The sequence below is a fragment of the Xiphias gladius genome, chromosome 20 (assembly GCF_016859285.1).
Source record: "Xiphias gladius isolate SHS-SW01 ecotype Sanya breed wild chromosome 20, ASM1685928v1, whole genome shotgun sequence".
NCBI classification, from domain to species: domain Eukaryota; kingdom Metazoa; phylum Chordata; class Actinopteri; order Istiophoriformes; family Xiphiidae; genus Xiphias; species Xiphias gladius.
This window is the reverse complement of record NC_053419.1, coordinates 14,613,001-14,632,221: the sequence shown is the minus strand read 5'-3', so window position 1 is coordinate 14,632,221 and position 19,221 is coordinate 14,613,001. Positions and strand designations below refer to the sequence as shown.

The following is a 19,221-nucleotide window of genomic DNA, read 5'->3' as shown; positions in this document are numbered from 1 at the left end:
CGGGCCAAGGCCTTGACCGACTATGCCTGCTGCTGCAGGGGTGTTATTTCATGACCCGCGGCCCCGTGGGTCGTATGTGGACCAAGGGGACCTACAGCACGCAGCACTGCATGGTCGTTTGGGTTGGAGGACCTGTTGGTCGATTCGGTTACTGGTATCGGGCGAGTTACTTGAAAAACCGTAATCGACCACTTACTGGAAAACTAATCGCACTTTTGCAACTCGGCTGAGAGCTCCGTGAAACAGCCCTCGACAGGTCCCGACAACTGCGGCTACACGCCCTCCGAGTCCAACGAGGAGGGTATCTGCCTAACCCTGTTTCCTCGAACGTGTCCCGGGGCCTGGCTGCGCATTGACGAGAGAGAGAGAGAGAGACCGAAACCCCTCCATCAAGTTCTCGTCAGACAGCGAACGAACTGACCCCCCCCCGAATGCCACAGTAACGGAGTGTTACCGGGATTAGTGGCAGCAATGTACTGCCCATACTGCTTACATGAGCCTGACAATGGATAGAATAAAAGGAAGGGGGCCCACCGGGGCTGCGTAGCCTATGTAGGGGGCCCAGATTTTTCTGCTATGCCACTGTGCACTTCCATAAAGTCGGGGGGGGGGGGGGGCTCAAAGGGGGACGCATTTCTATGTGCATGTGCATACAGGCCTAAAGGGCGGTATTCGGATAAACTGCTGCCGCGACAGGGGGGGCTCATTAATGTCACGTGATCGCTACGTCACGTCGCGGATGACGCAACGGGAGCAGCATAAGTGCGAGCGCTCGGCAGCCAGGAGTCAGACGGCCAGTGAGCTGGACACGCAGCAGTTGCTCCCCTCCCGCTCCTCACCAACCAACCAACCGACCGACCGACCGACCGAACGACCGACAGCGGCATCACCGGCGACGTTCATTCGCATCCCCCCGTAAAAAAAAAATAAATAAATAAATAAAACCGCTCTTCGGTAAGTTCAACCTACCTTCTGTGTTTTTTAACGTATCAGTTTGAGGTGTCGTCAGCCAGTCGCGGCGACTGATTCGTAGCCGGAGTTGTCGAGCGTCAGGAATTTCTTTATTTCTTTATTTCTTTATTTCTCAACGCTGTGGCCGTATGGAGACAACAACCTGCTTTGCTGTGGGGGCAGAGAGTGTCCAGGAAATGAATGCGCCAGAGAAGAAGTAGTCAGTTAACCTGAGGCCCCTGGGATGGGGTGGGGGGCAGATCGATAAATGGCAGCCACAAACGGGGGCAGTGATGGTTCAGTTCAAAGCGGGACACGTTTTACTGTGACCTAGTGCATCTCCTCGGCTCCTCGGTCACCGGCGGCCGCAGGGCGCGAGGAAACCACACGCGAACGTGCCGTTATCTCCCCCTTCAAAGCCTCGCCGATAACGTTAACCTCTCATTTCTAGCTGAAATACGAGGTGTAGTTTATTCTGCCAGAAAATGCCAGATTCGCCAAATCAAAAGGACAGGGGCAAGGGGACGTAGGTGGGTTGGTTAGGTTGGGAAAGGTTTTAAAAATTGACCAGTAACGTTTAGAAAGGAAGACAGAATGAGCAACTTCCCTTTTAAGCCATATATAACACTGGTTGTCCGTTTTCCTGGATGGCACAATGTGGCATCATACTGTAAAGTACTATTGATAATTATAATTAATATGTTATATATTACAAGTCACCTGCAGGTACTTCCTCCTTGCTTCATTGACTGAAGCGTCATCCAGTCGTCTAACCATTTAGTCTCAACCATATCTGAAAATAGTGCAAAATAGCAATCACATGCTGATATCACATGTGGCATCGACACATTGCTCGTATTGTTGGTTCAAATCTTCCTTGATGAATTACTTAAACATTAAAATTCACCGGCTAAGGCATAAAAGCTGACTTATTTGACCCCCTGCTGTCTCTTCTCTGCTGCCGCTCCACAGTTTCTCTACCTGTTGGACTGAACAGCCCTCATCATGTCTAAGGGTACAGTGGTTTTGGCCTACAGCGGTGGACTGGACACCTCTATTATTCTGGTTTGGCTGAAGGAACAAGGCTACGACGTCGTCACGTACTTGGTGAGGTTTCTTCAACCAGTGTGTGTGCAACAGGTGTCTTCGTGTGTGTTGCTAGCCAGCTGCTGTTGCATGTCACGTCTGTCTGAAGTTTTACAATTCATTATTTTCAGACAGCTGATGCAATTTGAGCGTTTTCCATTGGCTGTCCTAAAAAAACTGTCAGACCTGCGCTACCGGTGAACTCCCCGGCACAGGATTTGGCAACACAATGCCAGTGCAAGTCTGGCAGGATTTACTTTTTGTCCCAAGGGCAGTACAGAAGTGCAGTGCAGGCAGATTCTCTTATTGTCTAACTTTTCATTCAGTGGTTTCGTGGGGGGAGGGCTGAGGGTCTATAGTTTACTACAATGACACGTGAGGTGCAGCCCTCCAAATTTTTTTGGCCGTGGCTTCACAAGGGAACAAAGGAAGAGTAATAACAGGCACTGAGCCGTGACAAACAGGGATAATTCCACTGATGTGAGTGGTTTTTAGCTGGTAGCAGCAATGATGAGTTTTTTAATTAATTTATTGGCTGGGCTGATATCTAAATGTAAATAGATTAAATAATGCATCCAGTTTGCAGGTGTGATTCACATTTAATAGAAACAACATTGACAAAGAACAGCATCAGTGTAATAAATGACACATTTTGTTATCTATATATTAAATTGAAGCATTGATAGGGCTCTTCCACGAGCTACCGTGAATGTATGATCAGAAAAACACTAAAATTAAACTGATAAAGCACTGAAATATCAAAGGCATACTAAAGTAGCTGAGCTGCAGATTTTGTCCGTTTTGTTTACCAGATCAGTATCAAGTGTTTTCATGCAAATATTCCCCTATTTTGTGTTCAGCTCAGGAGCTCAGTCAGCTCTTCAAGCCTTTAAGTGTTGTTAGCAGATGTTATTTTAGCTGTGAGGAGGCTGTTACATCTCCCCAGCAGACGTGATCTGAATTAAAAGATGGGGGATTTGTCAGAAATTAACACTTTGCAGGCATGTGCTGTTTTGGTGATGTATGAAGGGGTTATATTCTATTTCACAGGAGCTCTAAACCAAAGTAGTTGCCCAGCTCTTGGCTTTTCACAGCGTTAATGTGGTTTGCGTGGCAGATATTAATGAAAATCTGTATCACTTTTGATTTGCTTTTTTCTAGGCCAACATTGGACAGGATGAAGACTTTGAGGCTGCCCGTAAAAAGGCAGAGTGCCTCGGTGCCAAGAAGGTGAGAGACAGAATGAAATGTGATGGAATGTACTGCTATGGACGAATATGAGAGACGTTAGAATAATAACAGACCTAAGCAGCTAGAATATGATTTAAGGACATTATCAGTAATTTTTTATGTTCCTGTCCAGCATTTTTCTAAAAATGCCTAACGTTTTCATTTATTTCTTAACTGCCTGGCAGTGGAAGTACATAATGCTGGTGTAAATAATCTTTTTTTTCATGTAAAGCATTCTGGGGCATTTCAAGCCTTAATTAGACAGCAGTCATCAGAGAAGTGACAGGAAATGAGGGGAGAGAGAAGTGGGGAGCCATGTTGTAGTTCATGGTTGGCACCTTACCCCCCCACACATGTATGCACCATGTTGCATACATGTATTTTTATATTTGGTATTCATGTAATGGAAGGAAAAACTGACATCCAAGACACGAGAGCTAAATATCAGTCTTTTCACAGTAAGATACAAAATTCACTTAAGATTTTTTTTCATATTAGCATCTCATTTGTCTCTGCATTTGATTTTCCAACAACATAGCTCATCAGCTTAATCTTTTTGGCGGCTGACTCTAATCTCGATCAGAGCCTCCCCCAAAACAATTGGACACACCAATAAAAAAGTTTTTTAACAATGTTCTCTATGGCCTTACCATGCAATGGTAATGAAACTGAACAAAAAGAACATTTCTAGTCTCTTTTAAGTGTAATGTTATATCATACTATAAACATTGGGATTCAGTGGTAGCTTTAACCTGATTCTGCAGTGAGAAAGGTTTCCTGCATTCATATCACATTCCTTTTGTGGGCATCAATCATCATTTATCTCTTTCTAGAGGGGAGAGATAAAAATCATTCATATCATTCATAACAAATGATTAATAAATAATTCATAAATATTTCTCATATGAAAATAGTCCACAGATGCAATGAATGAAAGACTGAACACAAAGCTCTGTTCTGTGGCTTGACCTCTGTTCCTGTCTAGGTTTTCATTGAGGACCTGCGTGCAGAGTTTGTGGAGGAGTTCATCTGTCCCGCGGTTAAGGCCAATGCTATGTATGAGGACCGGTACCTGCTGGGCACTGCTTTGGCACGGCCCTGCATCGCCCGCCATCAAGTTGAAATCGCGCGCAGGGAGGGTGCCCAGTTTGTCGCCCATGGTGCCACTGGAAAGGTGAGCCAGACACAGGATAGTAACACCACTCTCTGGGGGAGGAGCATGACCGCAGATCGGCTAATGTGACCAAATCCCAGTGGCCAAGATTGAAATAAGAGCCTGAACCTTCATAACATGGCCTTCACATATTTGGCAAAGGAATTTTTCTGTCTTTTCTGAATATTTATTTAAAGATTATATACACATTTTTTACTGAGTTGGGGGAATTACACACAACTAAGGTCCAGTTTGCTATACTGGAATTGATCCCTACATATTGTGGTTACATGCTAAGTGGCTGATCCAATGGTAAACCCCAACTATTTTTCTAAACAAATAAATGAACAAGGCCACTGTCCATACCCTGAACGTTAGGATTTAGGTCATGTGTTTTCATGGTAGAACATTAACCTTATTTAACAAAACTGCAACATTAAGTCAGACATCTACCCTCCCTAGAGTCATTTCTGTCCTCCCTCATTCAGAACTCTACAGTTCAAAAGAAAATTCAAAAAGGTGTTTGTGCCGTGGAGTCCTGCAGGATGCCTGTCTGATTAGCATGTGACAGCAAAGAGCAAAAAATTAGCCTGGATTTCATGATTCCCATATCCGTTTCCCTCGTGACAGTTTGCTGTGTTCCCTTTTTTTCCCCTGCCAGATGTACTTTGCTGATTTCATGTGTTACCAGGACAATTTGTCATGTTTTATTGCCAAGTTAGCTGCTAAACGGCACCTTATTCTCTATTTTAGCATTTATCCTAGAGTTAAAAATGGAAGATAAATCAACTCTTCTGATTTGCATTCGTAAAACTGGAAAAGGACTGAAAAGACAGGTGTGGTCTTGAGGAATATAAAGTGATTTTAGAAGTTCAAAACGTAGTTCAGTGCATTCTTATGTAGAGCAGTGATGTAACCTGTAGTTATAATTGCTCAATACATTACACTTAAATTAGTTAAGGCTTTACTACATCTTATCTCTTTGGTCATAGTAATTTTTAAGCCAGAATAATTCTTCTTCATGTAATATAGCGTGAAATATTCAGTCAGTGTGCTATGGGGTTTCTCAAAACAGATTGTATTTACATTTGAACTGAAAATAGTAGATTTCAATGTAATAGTACTCAGAAGAAATCATATATTAATATTTTGTTTCTTTAATATACAGTTCATCAGTCAATACCTTTACATTCTTTCCTTGTATCATTTCATCTTTGAATTTATGGAATCAGGACCGTCTGGCCATCAGTCTAAATGCAGTGTCCACATTTTTCCTGTAGATGGAGACAAACGCCACAACATAAACCTACAATTCAGACCTCCGGGAATAGTTTGTAACCGTCTTCGGCTGTGTCTGAATATTTGACTTAATCTCAGTCTTTTGTTTGACACTGATAATGAAGAAAGAGACAGAGCACTGACCGGAAAATGTGTTTTAAAAAAAAAAAAAAAAAAGAACAGACAGGATTTAATCCTGCTATCTGTCACATGCCATTCAGACGTGGGCTACATCTCCATTCAACCACCACTATGCACACTTTAAGTTTCTGTTGATTTTAAAACCTAAACACTGACATATCTGACACTTGGTACATAGAACACAACTAGTGACCAACGCTGTGTTTTTCAGGGCAACGACCAGATACGTTTTGAGCTCACATACCACTCCCTCTGCCCTGATATCAAGGTGAGTTTGCTGAGTTTGACTGTACTGAGGTATCTGCCTGTTTTGTTTGACACAACAGCCGTTGATGCGGCTGCAGCAAGGACGACACACTTACTCATTCTCCTTCTGTGCTGTTCAGATCATTGCACCGTGGAGGATCCCCGAGTTCTACAATCGCTTCCGGGGGAGAACAGACCTGATGGAGTATGCAAAGGTAACTCCATCAGTGGAGTAATGAGCCACAAAATTCACATGAAATTTAGTTTGTTGGTGCCTAGATCAGTTTTATTAGTAATAAGCCTATTAAATGTGGAATTACTGATTCATCATTAGATATATAAAATGTCCAAAATAATGACACATACATTATAACGGAAACATCCAGAGATATCAGCCTAGGGTATTGTATTCTTATTTCATAATCTATTATTACATCCCTATTATCTACCAGTAATTGAAATTCACACTCATGATGACATTTACTTTTTAATTTACCATTCACAGATTAATTTTACTTAGACCCCACACACATTCTCGGGCTGTTTGTTCACTTGGTCCCCTCAGATGGTGGTCCAGACTAGTTTTGCCCACTAGAGGGTGGTCACGATGTTTAAGTCAACACCTCTCCCTAGCTGGCTTGTCAAATAGCGCAATCTTAAAACACTGAAATACTAAACTTTCATTTGAACAGACGAAAAATGTATTTCTCTCTGATTGTTGTAGCTCCTTTCATTTTGAAATCTCAAAAGGGGAAAGCAGTGTGGAGAAGCAGATGTGTTTTGGTTACACAATGTCTCATAAACCAACTGATGAAATAGATTGCCTGCTTCTCCTGTATTCAGTAGTTTGTCGACAGACAAGTTTAGCTCTGATTTAAAGCCTCTCTCTCAAACCTTAGAAACACGGCATCCCCGTGCCTGTCACTCCTCGGGCCCCCTGGAGCATGGACGCCAACCTCATGCACGTAAGGTGGGTAGGACTGGTGTGACACACCTTCTTTAGTTCCTGTTTCAATATCCTATTTTTCTCAATTAGAATTCAAATAGATGGTAATTCTTTAAACTATGTTTCCAAACAGCTACGAGTCTGGCATCCTTGAGAATCCCAAGGTAAGACAAATTCTTTAAAAATACAAGTTCAGTACATACAATGAACGCTGTTAAAATAAGCACTGGTTATTGAAAAGAACGTCACTTCTCTTGAATAATATTTAACTTCTTTCGCTCAGTTGTGTGTTCACTGACAATACTGACTTTAATCCAAGTACTTTATTTATAATCTTAATCACTGGCATCATTATTCAAGGACCTGGAAAAATGGAAACTGAACTGGAGAGATGTGTAACATTTGTACAGGTGAAAGGAAAATGTACACCTGAAGAGTTTTAGATGGAATGTCTTGAGATTCGACACAAGCATCTTTACGGTTGATGTCATCTTGAGATGACTAAACGGTACAGGACAATCAGAGGCAAAATTACACAGAACATTTGTCTGCCGACACAGAGATAGATTTTGGTACTGAGTACAGTAGATAATCTCCTTTGTTGCCCTCTCAGGCACATAAAATGTTTCCTGTCATTTCCACAAAGGAAGACAGAATATTACATAGTTTTTTATGTACAGTTAAAATTCGTCATCCACTTGGAGTGACTGTAAAAATAACATGGCTGTAAGCCGACTGTCCCTTCTGTTGACCCGTGGCCGCCCCACCAGAGGCGACTCACTCTCCCACAGTGCCATGGGTGAGACACAGTTTGATCTTTGCTGAGGTCAGAGGCCAAAACAGTACATACAGGTTGCCCCCAGTGACCCCCAAAGCTCCCATCCCTTGGTTGCTGTGTCTGTGTCTCTGTCTCTCCTTACCCCGGGTCTTCGGCAGGCCCTGGGAATAGCCCGGGACACACAGACACTGACTTGTCGTCAGCAACGCTAAGACTAATTCCCAATTTCATGGGAGCCAGGGAGGGGGAAGGGTTAGGGCGTTGTGCCCAGCTGGGGCCTCCTGGGTTCCAGCCCCAACTCCTCGGGACCTTATTGTTCCACTGGTTGCGCCGCCGCGGGCTGCGACGTGGGAGGGGAGCCATTTCATCGTGACACCGTGACACCAAAATGTCACCAGTAACAGTAAAGTACAAAGACAGTGCGCCAGACAGATGAGTCCCCAATGGACGGGGTATCACAGGGAGGCGAGGGGTCCCGCACTGCTGGAGTGGAGATACAGGGGCAGGGCCACTGTAACTCACAGACCTCTATCTCTCTCCCTCTCTTTCTCTGTCCCTTTCCCACCCCTCCGCTGCCTCTTTCGTGGCCGGCCTGTGGAGAAATATTTTGAAAAGAATGAGACGAACCGGCTCAATAGCATAGCAATGTACGATGACTGTATTGTGTAGCTGATTTCATTCAGGGGTTTTTTTGTTGGACCTTTTACTCCGATATTCAATTGATTAATGGCATTAAATACAATGAAATATTTATGGTTGCAGGGGTCCAGAGTGATAAAAGGATTTGAATACATTAGCCCGCGGACAAAATGATATTTTGAACTTTGAACGAGCAGCAATAATTGAGTAATTTTCAGTAGCCACAACCTCTGGCCTTTTTCTGGCAATTGGACTTCTTCCAAGTATGTTTGTTAATTACGACCAGGGTAAACATCACAACAACATCACAATATCCAAGTATAATTTTTAGATTAAACACTAATTTAGATGCTAATTAAAAATGGAAATTGATGTAAATACAAATTTAGCTCCAAAAATAACAACTAAAGCAGCAGCAAAGTTAATTTCTCACCCAAATGCTCAAACTAGCAGGTCGGATTCTGATCCACGTAGAAGGTCATCTGAAAGAGGTCATCTCGTTCTGAGTATCTCTTCCCTGTATCAGCCTCTTTCTCTCCTCCAGTTACAGCCCTAAAGGCTCAGGGTGGACCTCGACTATTCAAGCTCCCCAGCTCCCCCACCTGCGGTACAATGGCCCCTCTCTGCTCAACACAGTCAGATTAGGAAATATCCAAATGGTCGCTCATATGTTCTCTTATAGATAAGAGCCAGCAGAGTTCAGGTTACTCTATGATTAACACTGTATCCTTCCTGATAACCCCAAACCATGTTGCCTGTGGCACAATGGCCTGCTGACTTTTTTTTATTTACTCACCTCCATTTGGTGGCGTTAACCTATGTGAAGAAATGCACCCAGGGAAACTTCAGCAAGCTGTTATCATGTCTACCCAGTCACATATAATAGTATTAGCACGCACCGAATGACTGCGCTGAGTCGGGCTGTTCGAATCCCACGTTTCATTCTGGCTTTGTTGGCATCAGGGTTGGGCGATAGGAAGATATACGCTGCCAACTGACAGAGGTTTTCCCGTGCCATTCATTCAGCGATGTTAGAGATTCTGAAGGCTGTCCCTTGAATGTCTGTGCTTGTGTTTCAAGCAGGACTGCTTTATAGCAATATTGGAATTACAGGATTTTGACTTTGATTTGATTTTGGGATTTTGTCATTTCCATCTGGAAAAAGACTGTATTATAGTCTTATTATTGCAGTATTCTTCGAATTGGGTTAGCACTATGCCAATTGTTAGATGTCCCTGCACCCTCCAGTTTCCTCACTGTCTCCTCTCTCTTCGTCCCTCCACACATGAGCAGTCAGGACCCACCCTGAGGCAGCCTGACACTCGTCCTGTGTCATTAAAACATCACTTCGGTCTTAATTATAGCCTCTGTCAGTGAGCTTCCCCAGGCCTACTCTGTTCTTTGATCAGGGAGCTGATGGGCCACTGCTCGTGTTGACCAGGAGTAAAGGAGCGTAATGCCAAGCCTCCGCTCACCTAGAGGAAATGAAAACTTGTTTTCTGCTGGTCGCCTGGCTGGCTGAAAAGATGGATGGACAGACTGCCTGTAGGGGAAGGAAGTGGTCTTGTAGGTGTATGTATACATGAGAATGTGTGCTTTGAAGCAGAGAGGTCAGCGCTTGTCATGTGCCTTCGCTGCCCTCAGGTCTGATTGGTTTGACCTGTAATATTTAGCGGGTGCTCCTTGTGTCCATCTTGACCTCGCTCGAGCTTTGTCTCCATGTAGAAATGCCTCTTGTCCTTATTCAGTTTAGCTGAGGGTTTAACATTAACCAAAACACCGTGGGTGTTAAGAATATAAATATCTCTCCAGCACATCACATGTATATTGTTTTATTCTTGTCTCAATTTGCCATGTTTGCATTTTAAGGAGAAGGACAGACTTGAAACGTGGTGATTTAAGCGTCATTTCCAACCCATTGCGCCAAAGATGTTTTTACCATCTTTCTCTCTTCTATCTCCCTCTCAACTCTCCCTTCCCTTCCTCCCCCTCTCCCTCCTGCCACCTCTGCCTCTTTTGGCCCTGTTGGTTTTGATTGAAAACCAATGAGGCAACTAATATGTGGAAAGATAGAAATTTACTTGCATTAAGTTCATGCATCAGCCGTCTTTGCTGTATGGGCCATGTTTAGCACAACAATATGGAAGAAGCAAAGACTGCCAAAGGAGCTGCTCTGTGCTACATGATGGTGCGCTTCACGCCCCATTTCCCACCAATACGCCCCCCCCCAACCCCCCCTAACCCACCACCCCTCGGCCTCTCTATCTCTACCTTTTCCTCTCTTTCAGGGCCATGGCTTTGGGACAGGTCCACCTGCAGGGGGTTTGAATTGAAATGCATTGATCTCTTGCTCACTGGAAACAGGCCTCTTCCCTTTATTTTTTCTCTTTTCTTTGTATTTTTGTACAAGTTTGAGCTCTCATCGTTGGAGCATACATGAGTTTTTGAGCATTACTCAGCCACAGGCATGAATCTGTACACATTTTTAAAATGTGTATTTTTAATTGATCAGGTGCAAATTGTTCTGATGTGAAGCCTTCCTCTAAACCATCAAAAATCCAAATATTTATCTCTGCAAAGCTGAAATTAAAGTGAACACCTTAATCTGTTTTAGTTAAGTTAAGTTAAGTTTTCCCGTACCACCTGCAAAAACTGTTACAACTAATGGCTCTTATGTGCTATACTGTGTCTTATTTTAAGGTTCAAATAGACAACTATTTGATTACTATCAGCATATAACACCACAGGATATATAGTCTTTCTCATTCTCCAGTATTTAAAATTCAGTCCATCTTTCCCCCCCCTCAAAGAGAATGCATCAAAAGGCTTTTTAGGGTAGTCATTTCACCCCTCTCCCGTTCACTCTCATTTGGCATCTTTCAGGGCTCTGAGGCAGAAAATAAAGGAGAGGGAGACGGGCGCCTTCTCAGTCAATTTTGGTATTTAGTTAAACGGAAGAAAAGTGATTGCGCTGCTCGTTTTCTCCTCTGTGACAAGCGGAAAGCAGATGCCGATTAGTTATTGTATGATGATTTAGTGTCTGGTAAAGCTTTCCATTTAAATGCACCCAGTAGTTATTTTGCATAGTCCCCCTGCAATTTTCCTCAGCTCAGGAGACATTGGCCATCGTCTTGTCCTAATGCCATGTAATTGTTGGAGGGGCGCATCGCTGGGCGGACACGTCAGACGGCCACGCTGTTTTAGGTCCCAACCATGACTTACTGAAATCGCTCCCGGTTCCCACCAGCTGGAAAAAGGACAAATGTCTGTCACCCAGGACAACTTTAGTGGCTTTAAGGTGTGGACTTTAAGGCTTTGTTGTCTGATGCCCATTTGGAAAAAATTGTCCCTCAGAATATCGAAGCTGGAGGTGAACATGGAGAAGAGAAGTACCCCAGATGCATGACAGAATTGGCTTTTCAGAGATTTTTACAGATAGACAGAATATTATTGAGGACTTAATGTCGTTCAGATAGGTTCTGTCATAATATCAGGTGTGTTTTGGCTTGTCAAGTGTTACGAGTCGTTTCTTTCTTTTACCTTTTCCTACTCTCCTTTTCACTGCATCCCACTTTTCCCAGCCTTTCCCTGTGGTGAAGGGCCTTGCATGGGAAATGAAACCAAATGGAGGAGAAAAATAGAGCACTGATTTTTTAAAAAAAAATTTTTTGTGTGTGTGTGTTCACTAAACTCCTGATGGCATTTTCGGGTTACTTGTCCGTTCACCTCACACGATAGTCTCCACTTTGCGGTATTGCTCTTTGATGAGGTCTCAGAAGGTCCTGCTTATTCATCAAGGGGAAAAAATTGTGTGAAATAGAGAAAGTGAATGTGTTTTGTTTGTTTTTTTTGTTTTCTTTCAGAGCCATGCACCAGATGACCTATACCTGATGACCAAGAACCCAACAGATTCTCCCACCACCCCTGATGTGCTGGAGATCGAGTTCAGAAACGGTTTGTGTTCTTGAAACATTTGTCACCTGTTCATTCCTTTGTCAATCTGCATTTGGTTTAATCTCACAACTTCTAAAAGCTAATCCCTGATGTAGATGGAAAAACGTGAAATATTTTTTTTATGCATGTTCAGAACTGATGTTATTTGTTTGACTTTATTATTGAAACAAATTATTAATTATTCATTATTCAATTATTCAAAAGTATTCATTTGATTTAAAGAAAATTCAGTCAAATTTAATTTTCAACCTTAAAAAAAATCCATTTTCACTTAGACTAAGATTGAAATTAAAATGAAAATGTGGTTTATAATTGGTTTATTCTGTCAAATTTGTGAAATGGATTTTGTATTGGTCTGTTGAAGTTTGTAAATTTGAGACTGAAGAATGCAATCTGGTCTTTTTAATTTGAGCTTGAATTATGCCAAATTTTTTAAATTCAAACTAAATTGGTAGGTAAATTTTGTTCTATACCATATACAAACACTGGAAAAGAAGTTTCAGTTAATTTGCATTATTTATTTTTTTTTTATTGAATGATATCAGTTCTGAAATTGTGTAAGCTATTTAGTTAAGAGTTAGTGTCCATCCTCACTCAGTGTCAACTCTAGTCCTTGCCCCTCAATGTTACTTAACATTGATGGTTATAGCCACAGGGCTACAGCTCTAGCATTGACCCGGCTGCACTTTATCACCATTCCTGACCACCCAGACTTATCCTTAACCCCCTCACAGCATTACTTGGTACAAAGCTGCCATATTTGGCTCGGGGGCGCACACACACACACACACACACAGAGGCCGGAAGCATTAAGTTCAGCTAATACACCGAGCCCTGAGGGGCCAGAGAAATGATCGTAAGATATATTGCCACGAGGGCCCTGCTGAATGGCGGAAAGTGTCACGTGTTTGTGCAAAGTGAAAACGGCGAGAAACATCCAAGCCTGGGGCAAACGGCACAGATGTGTCTTCATCCACTGGTCACTAGTGGTGGCTGAAGATCACAAACATCAATTGCGTGAGAGACACTAGCTCCTCTGATAACATTGGCCTGACAGACAGCTTTATGAGCTATAATAGTAATTTGACGGAAGTTCAGAAAGTTGGTAGAAGATTTGGTGGAGATAAAATGCCATTCAGTAGCTAACATGCATTGTATATGCACTGAAGTGGCGTCCACATCGCTTTACCAGTTTCCCAAAGAAAATGTTTAACTATAGAACAAGTAGGTTGGTGTCAGTTCAGCAAGAGATGAGATATGCTTTTGTAAAACAGTGATGCAGTAGTAAAGCCTAGTCTGGTTTCGCGGGTTCTTTGCAGACCTTCACCCCGTTTTCACACATATTCTCCGGGCCTTTATTGAGCACCCTATGACAAAAGCTGTTTTAGCTGTCCACACAAAGGCCCGAGCCTACTCCTCCCTCTGAGCACAAGATCAGCACAAGAATGTTTCATTTCATTCCCCCTCCCACCTTTTCATCCCTGCCTTTCTCACCAAAGTTTTCTCACTGATTAAAAAAGAATATTTAACGACAGGAACCTTTTCCCCCGTCAAACACTCCATTCCCCATTCCTCTCCCTTTTTAAGAGGAAAAAAAAAAATCATCCCTCCCTCCTTTCATGCCAAAGAAGTGGAGAGGAAAAAGAGACAGAGAGGAAAAATGTAAAGCAGTAATTTTTCCTACAACTGTGTCTGCGCTCCCATTGTCTGCACTGTTAGGCTGCGAAAAACTGAAGAAAAGGATCACGGGGAGAAAAAGACCCCTCGGTGAATGATAGAACCCGCATGATGGAGAGAGCGAGGAAAAAGAGAGAGCACAGGGACGAAAAGGCCAGCCCCTTCACTCCCACGTTCATACTCTCACGTAATTTATTTGAACTTTTAATCTAATTATTAGGTATCTGGGAGGGGGCGCGGTTTTAATAATGCACCATCCATACTGCCCTCTCCTGCCCTGGGAGGTACTTTTTTTTTCTTCCATGGGAGCCACCACGATTCCCGCGATATGAGAATGGGCCATCAACAAAGCCCTTGTCTAAAAAAATTTGTCAAGTCCTTCACGTGTCATTCCTATCGGGGCTTTGTAAACGCTGGCTGAGAGGCGACCAGAAGAGCTGCACTTCTCTTCGAAGCTAGTTGACTGACAACTGCAAGCCTGCTAAAGTATGTCTAAGACTGAATGCAGGATGGACGGAGAGTGAATATCAGCAGATTTTTTTTCTCCTTTCCTCTCCTCCTTGTTGTAGCCCTCAAATGGCTATATTCCCTTCTTAACACACACATGGACACACACACACACTCCTTTTTAACCATGTCTCTGTTTGTTTCCTCGCCTCCACCTTTGGCCCGTGTTGCTCATTGAAGGCCATGACTAAGCAGTCCATGACAGTGATTGATGTGCACTTGGTTTAAGTGGCTGCGGAGAGGAAGTGTGTTGAGTGAACGTGGGTGTCTTCTAAACAAAAACCCTGTGCGTGTGTGTGTGCCTGCGTGTGTGCGTGCGTTTGTGTGCGTTAGAAACATAGTAATAGGAAGATGGGTGATGAATCTGCAAGTGTCTCCCGCACATGCGCATGAACACAGAGACACTCAGTGGCGCAAAAAATCTCAGCGCTGAAGAGAGTATGGGTAACAAAGCTGCGTGTGTAATTGAATTAGGTAAAGGTCTGCCCACGATTTCACAGCTTTCAAATGAGCTGGGCCTTTGAATCTATTAGCCCTTCTCACCACCTCCTTTTTAATCGTTTTTTGCTTTTAGCTGGCGACTATTAGGACTATTGATTTGAGTGACTGAGCTAATGAGCACTTGTCAGCACATATTATCAACTTTTTTTTTCTCGACAATTTAGTTAGTAGAAATTAATTTTTCCACTAGGTCTTGAAAAGCCGTTTCCCAAAACTGTTGATTAATTAGGCTGTGTAAAAGTCACCATTTTTACTCATCATTCTTTGTGAGCCTTGTGTCGATTGATTGGCTGATCTCACTGAAAATCACTTGTTTTTTCTTTTTACTCTTCTCAAAGAGACAAAACCGCTCCGGCCAGTAATGTCAGACCGTTGCATTGCTTGTATGGCATACTATTACATTTGCTGTTGTGCCAGTAAGGAATTATCCTTTTAAAATTCAGATCAGTGCAGTTTTTTTTTTTTTTTTTTCCTCACAAACATTCAAAATGCAAACATTTTGCAATACAGCTTTGTGTTTACAGGCTGTATTTATTTAATATTAGAATAACTCTTTAACAGCAAATTGCTACTGGAAGGTATTTTTTCCCCACATCAGGTACCAGTAAAGTGAAATATGTCACATATGAAAAAAGTTCATTTTCACTTTAGTAATCCATGACACTGACAGCTATGCAAGTAATGCTAATGCTAACTTGTATAATGTTTGAGTAAATGTTCAGTATAGGAAGGGTAACATTTAACAGATGTAAGATAATGTCACTTAAAAGTTATTTGTGTTTTGGTGTGACTCCCTTTAGGAGTGCCTGTCAAGGTGACCAACCTGAAGGACAGCAAATCTAAGGACTTGCCACTTGACATCTTCTCATTGCTTAATGAGATTGGGTAAGTATTTTTCTGTCTTACACTAATTTCTATAAAGCATTTATTTAAAAAAAAACAAAAAAAAAACATGTACTTTCCATGCATGATTTGTAAGATGTCCAATGTAAGTAAGCCTCTCTACCAGAGTAGTGTGTAAGTGTCCCCAGAGGTGGATCAGTGGTTAAGTTCACACACAGCTACCTCTAATACAGAATTTACCAGTGCTGCTGACTTATTAGAAAATATGAGAAGAACTATCGGAACAGGGATGTGATTTCTTTCCTGGCAGTATGTTGGGCTGCTATGTCAAATTTTTTTGGCTCTTTAATAATGGGAATTTTTAATATTGTACTGTTGTGTATTTATAGAGTCTAATGTTTTTGACTAGCAGGTCAATTAAAACCTTATTTAATCTTGAAGGCTTCTCATGTGGGCTAAAGTAATTCAAGGGGAAACCATTGCAGTGTCCACTGAAATTTGTCTGACTCACCTTGTGTTTCTCTCAGAGGAAAGCATGGTGTGGGCCGCATTGACATCGTAGAGAACCGTTTCATTGGAATGAAATCCAGAGGTAAGGAATTAAAAATTTACATTTGATTTGTATCTGTCTTGTTTATGACATTTTTTTTCTATTTGTGCCAAATTAGTCTGACAGGCTGCTTCACTTACACACACCATGATACACACTGTAAAGGCAGTCAGAGGAACACATTTGCATTATTTTAATTATACATCTATTCAAGACCTTTCCTTTCAGTGTCCAGTGCTTTCCTGCAATTTGCAGTTATTTTACTTGAGTGCTTTAAGTGTCACACTTGCTATTGCGCTTCCATAAAAGTGGGCTAGATGGAAAACACACTCTCCTCAAAGGAAATGTGTTCCTCTTGTTCACCTGGAAACATAGACACTAAAGTAACCTCCATTCACTTATGCATGTACACACATGTACACAAAACATACACACTGTGAACAAGATAACGGCGTACAGGCTTCACTGGATAAACAGAAATACACTGTCGATCACATACAGTATATGCACATGGAATTGCACAGGGATGTTTTTTTCTCCTTATCTTTGGTATCAGCAGGCAACTTGAAAAGCTCCTTTTGATAGGTTTCTACATGTGTTACCAAAGCAAATATACAAGGCCAGTGATTTGTCCGGGCCTTGATGGACACCCACAAGCACGGGAACACACACACCCTCCTCTTCCCCCATGACACCATGTGCTACGATTGGCAAATTGACTGGCCAAGACAGTGTTGCTGTGGCGCAACTTGGCAGGTAGAAATTGGAAAATGGGAAGCCCACTTTTCTCTGCCCTCGGCTGAACAAAAGATCAAAGCTTTTTCCTCCACTGAAGCAATAGGAAGAGGTGGAGCACAAGGTGTCAAAGTGGTTGAATAACTACCATCAAGTGTACATGTTGGTCTCCTCTGCAGTCGTGCTAGCACAATAGATGATGGGAGTGATTGAATGGGGACATGTCATACTTATTTGTATGGGGTCATATTTATTTGTGTGGGGTCAGGGAGTCAGAAGTGTTTGAAATGGTTTGTCAAGAATGTTGTCCCTGTGCTACAAAACATTCATCAGGCGGCTTGCCAGACTAACATTTCCCACCTGTCACAATGCTGTCAGACCTCTGACCTGTGCACGGGTAATGGTGTTAGCTGAGGTGCGCCTATCAAAAGCAGCTGGAAATGACTGTATCTTTCGATGATGAAGAGACTGCCTCATGTCCAATCCTGGTGCTGGCAAACCCCAGGACTATGGCACTAAAAAATATTACAAACACTTTAAATTGATTTACTTGTTTATTCAAGTAAAATGATTTTCTATCCATTTCTGTCCACCTTAAGATATTCATCTGCATGTATTTGCATGTGTTGCCTGTTTATGCTGGACTAACAGTTTGCCCAAAGGGTTCGAGGGGATCAGCTCAGAATGAATTAATTCCTGACCTGAACCCCTGCAGGCCTGCAGCATGGTTAGCATACCTGCAGTAAGTGTATAAAAGATTAAAACCTTAAAAACCACAGGGGGTGTTGTCTCTTTAAGCTTAACTAAACTGCCACTGTTGGAGCTTACCCAGATAGCGTTTCATTGTTTGCTCTTCTCCGTTAAGCTAGCTCTCTTTTGGAGCACTTAAGCCAAGTTGTGTTGGAGGGCAGTTTTGAACTTATTTATCTGATAGAGCCAACGGAAATGTTCCCTGTGTGCCCTCTGTGGCCCTGGATCAACAATAAGCCAGAAGCCATACTGGCTCAGGTGGCAGTCTTTTGAGGCTTTAGACAATTAGCAGCATTTCTAAGCTTGGTTTTTGGCCACCAGCACATAGTGAGTGCTTCTCCATTTTCAGATCAGGACTGATGCTGGAGTGTTTGGGGTCATACACATTTGAGCTCCACAGCTCACCAGATGGAATAGATTAAATAATGTTGATGTGTTAAATCTCGGGAAAGGGTTTTGGAGTCAGGAAAACACCACACAGATTGCGAAATCTGGCAGCCTGATGTTAGCCGTAGAGAAGTGTCTGTTTGGCAGCTTGGCCACAGAGCTTGAATCAAAAAAGTGTGACTGTCATTCAAATTGATGTGAAGAACCATGTGTTGGATGAGGAAACCGCACTCAGAGTTTTTCAAAATTTCAGCCCTCGCAAAAATGGATGTCGTTGATAAAGCTCCTATTTCTGTTGTCAAATCTGTTTTGTAGCATTTCCCCTTGCCCTTCTTTTGTTTTAGCTGACATTTGAGTGACAGCTTCATTTCTCCTGTCACCTACCTCATCTTTTCTCCCCTCACCCCTCCCTCCCTGTCCAGAGGGGGTAAATTGCAGGGTAGGCAAAGCCCTGGTCCAAGCTCCAGGCTGGCAGGGGCCTCCTACCCTGTCATTTAGCCAGGACAGGCTCATCCATGTTTTGTGAGCACTGTGAAGGCCTGTCTGTCAGATGGATGATGGCTAATAGAGCTGTTTGCTTGTAGTTAGTTCAGATAAACGGGACTTGTAGTTTATGTTCCTATGAAAGGCCACTGTTGATGATGATGATGATGATTGTGCCACTTGTTGTGGTCAAATTAAAGGATGTATTGGAGAAAATTATATTTACAGTCTCAGCATTTAGTTTTATCATTCTTTATTCTTCTTTATTTTTAAAGTTTCCATCTTTTAGATCTTCAAAATGTGATAGACTGTATGTGTGTATATATATATATATATATATATATATATATATATATATATATATCTTTACTAATCTGTTACCTCAT

At 42.4% G+C, this 19,221-nt stretch overlaps 1 protein-coding gene across 1 annotated transcript; it reads left to right on the top strand.

Annotated features, from left to right (window-relative positions):
- Positions 1–805: 805 nt before the first annotated feature.
- Positions 806–16,548, top strand: ass1 (argininosuccinate synthase 1). The gene is made up of 11 exons (XM_040157610.1): positions 806–954; positions 1,924–2,058; positions 3,199–3,267; positions 4,253–4,441; positions 6,051–6,107; positions 6,226–6,300; positions 6,985–7,055; positions 7,165–7,195; positions 12,312–12,402; positions 15,888–15,972; positions 16,458–16,548. The coding sequence occupies exons 2-11, from the start codon at positions 1,957–1,959 to the stop codon at positions 16,546–16,548; spliced, it is 861 nt and encodes a 286-aa protein (XP_040013544.1). The 5' UTR covers positions 806–954; positions 1,924–1,956.
- Positions 16,549–19,221: the final 2,673 nt, after the last annotated feature.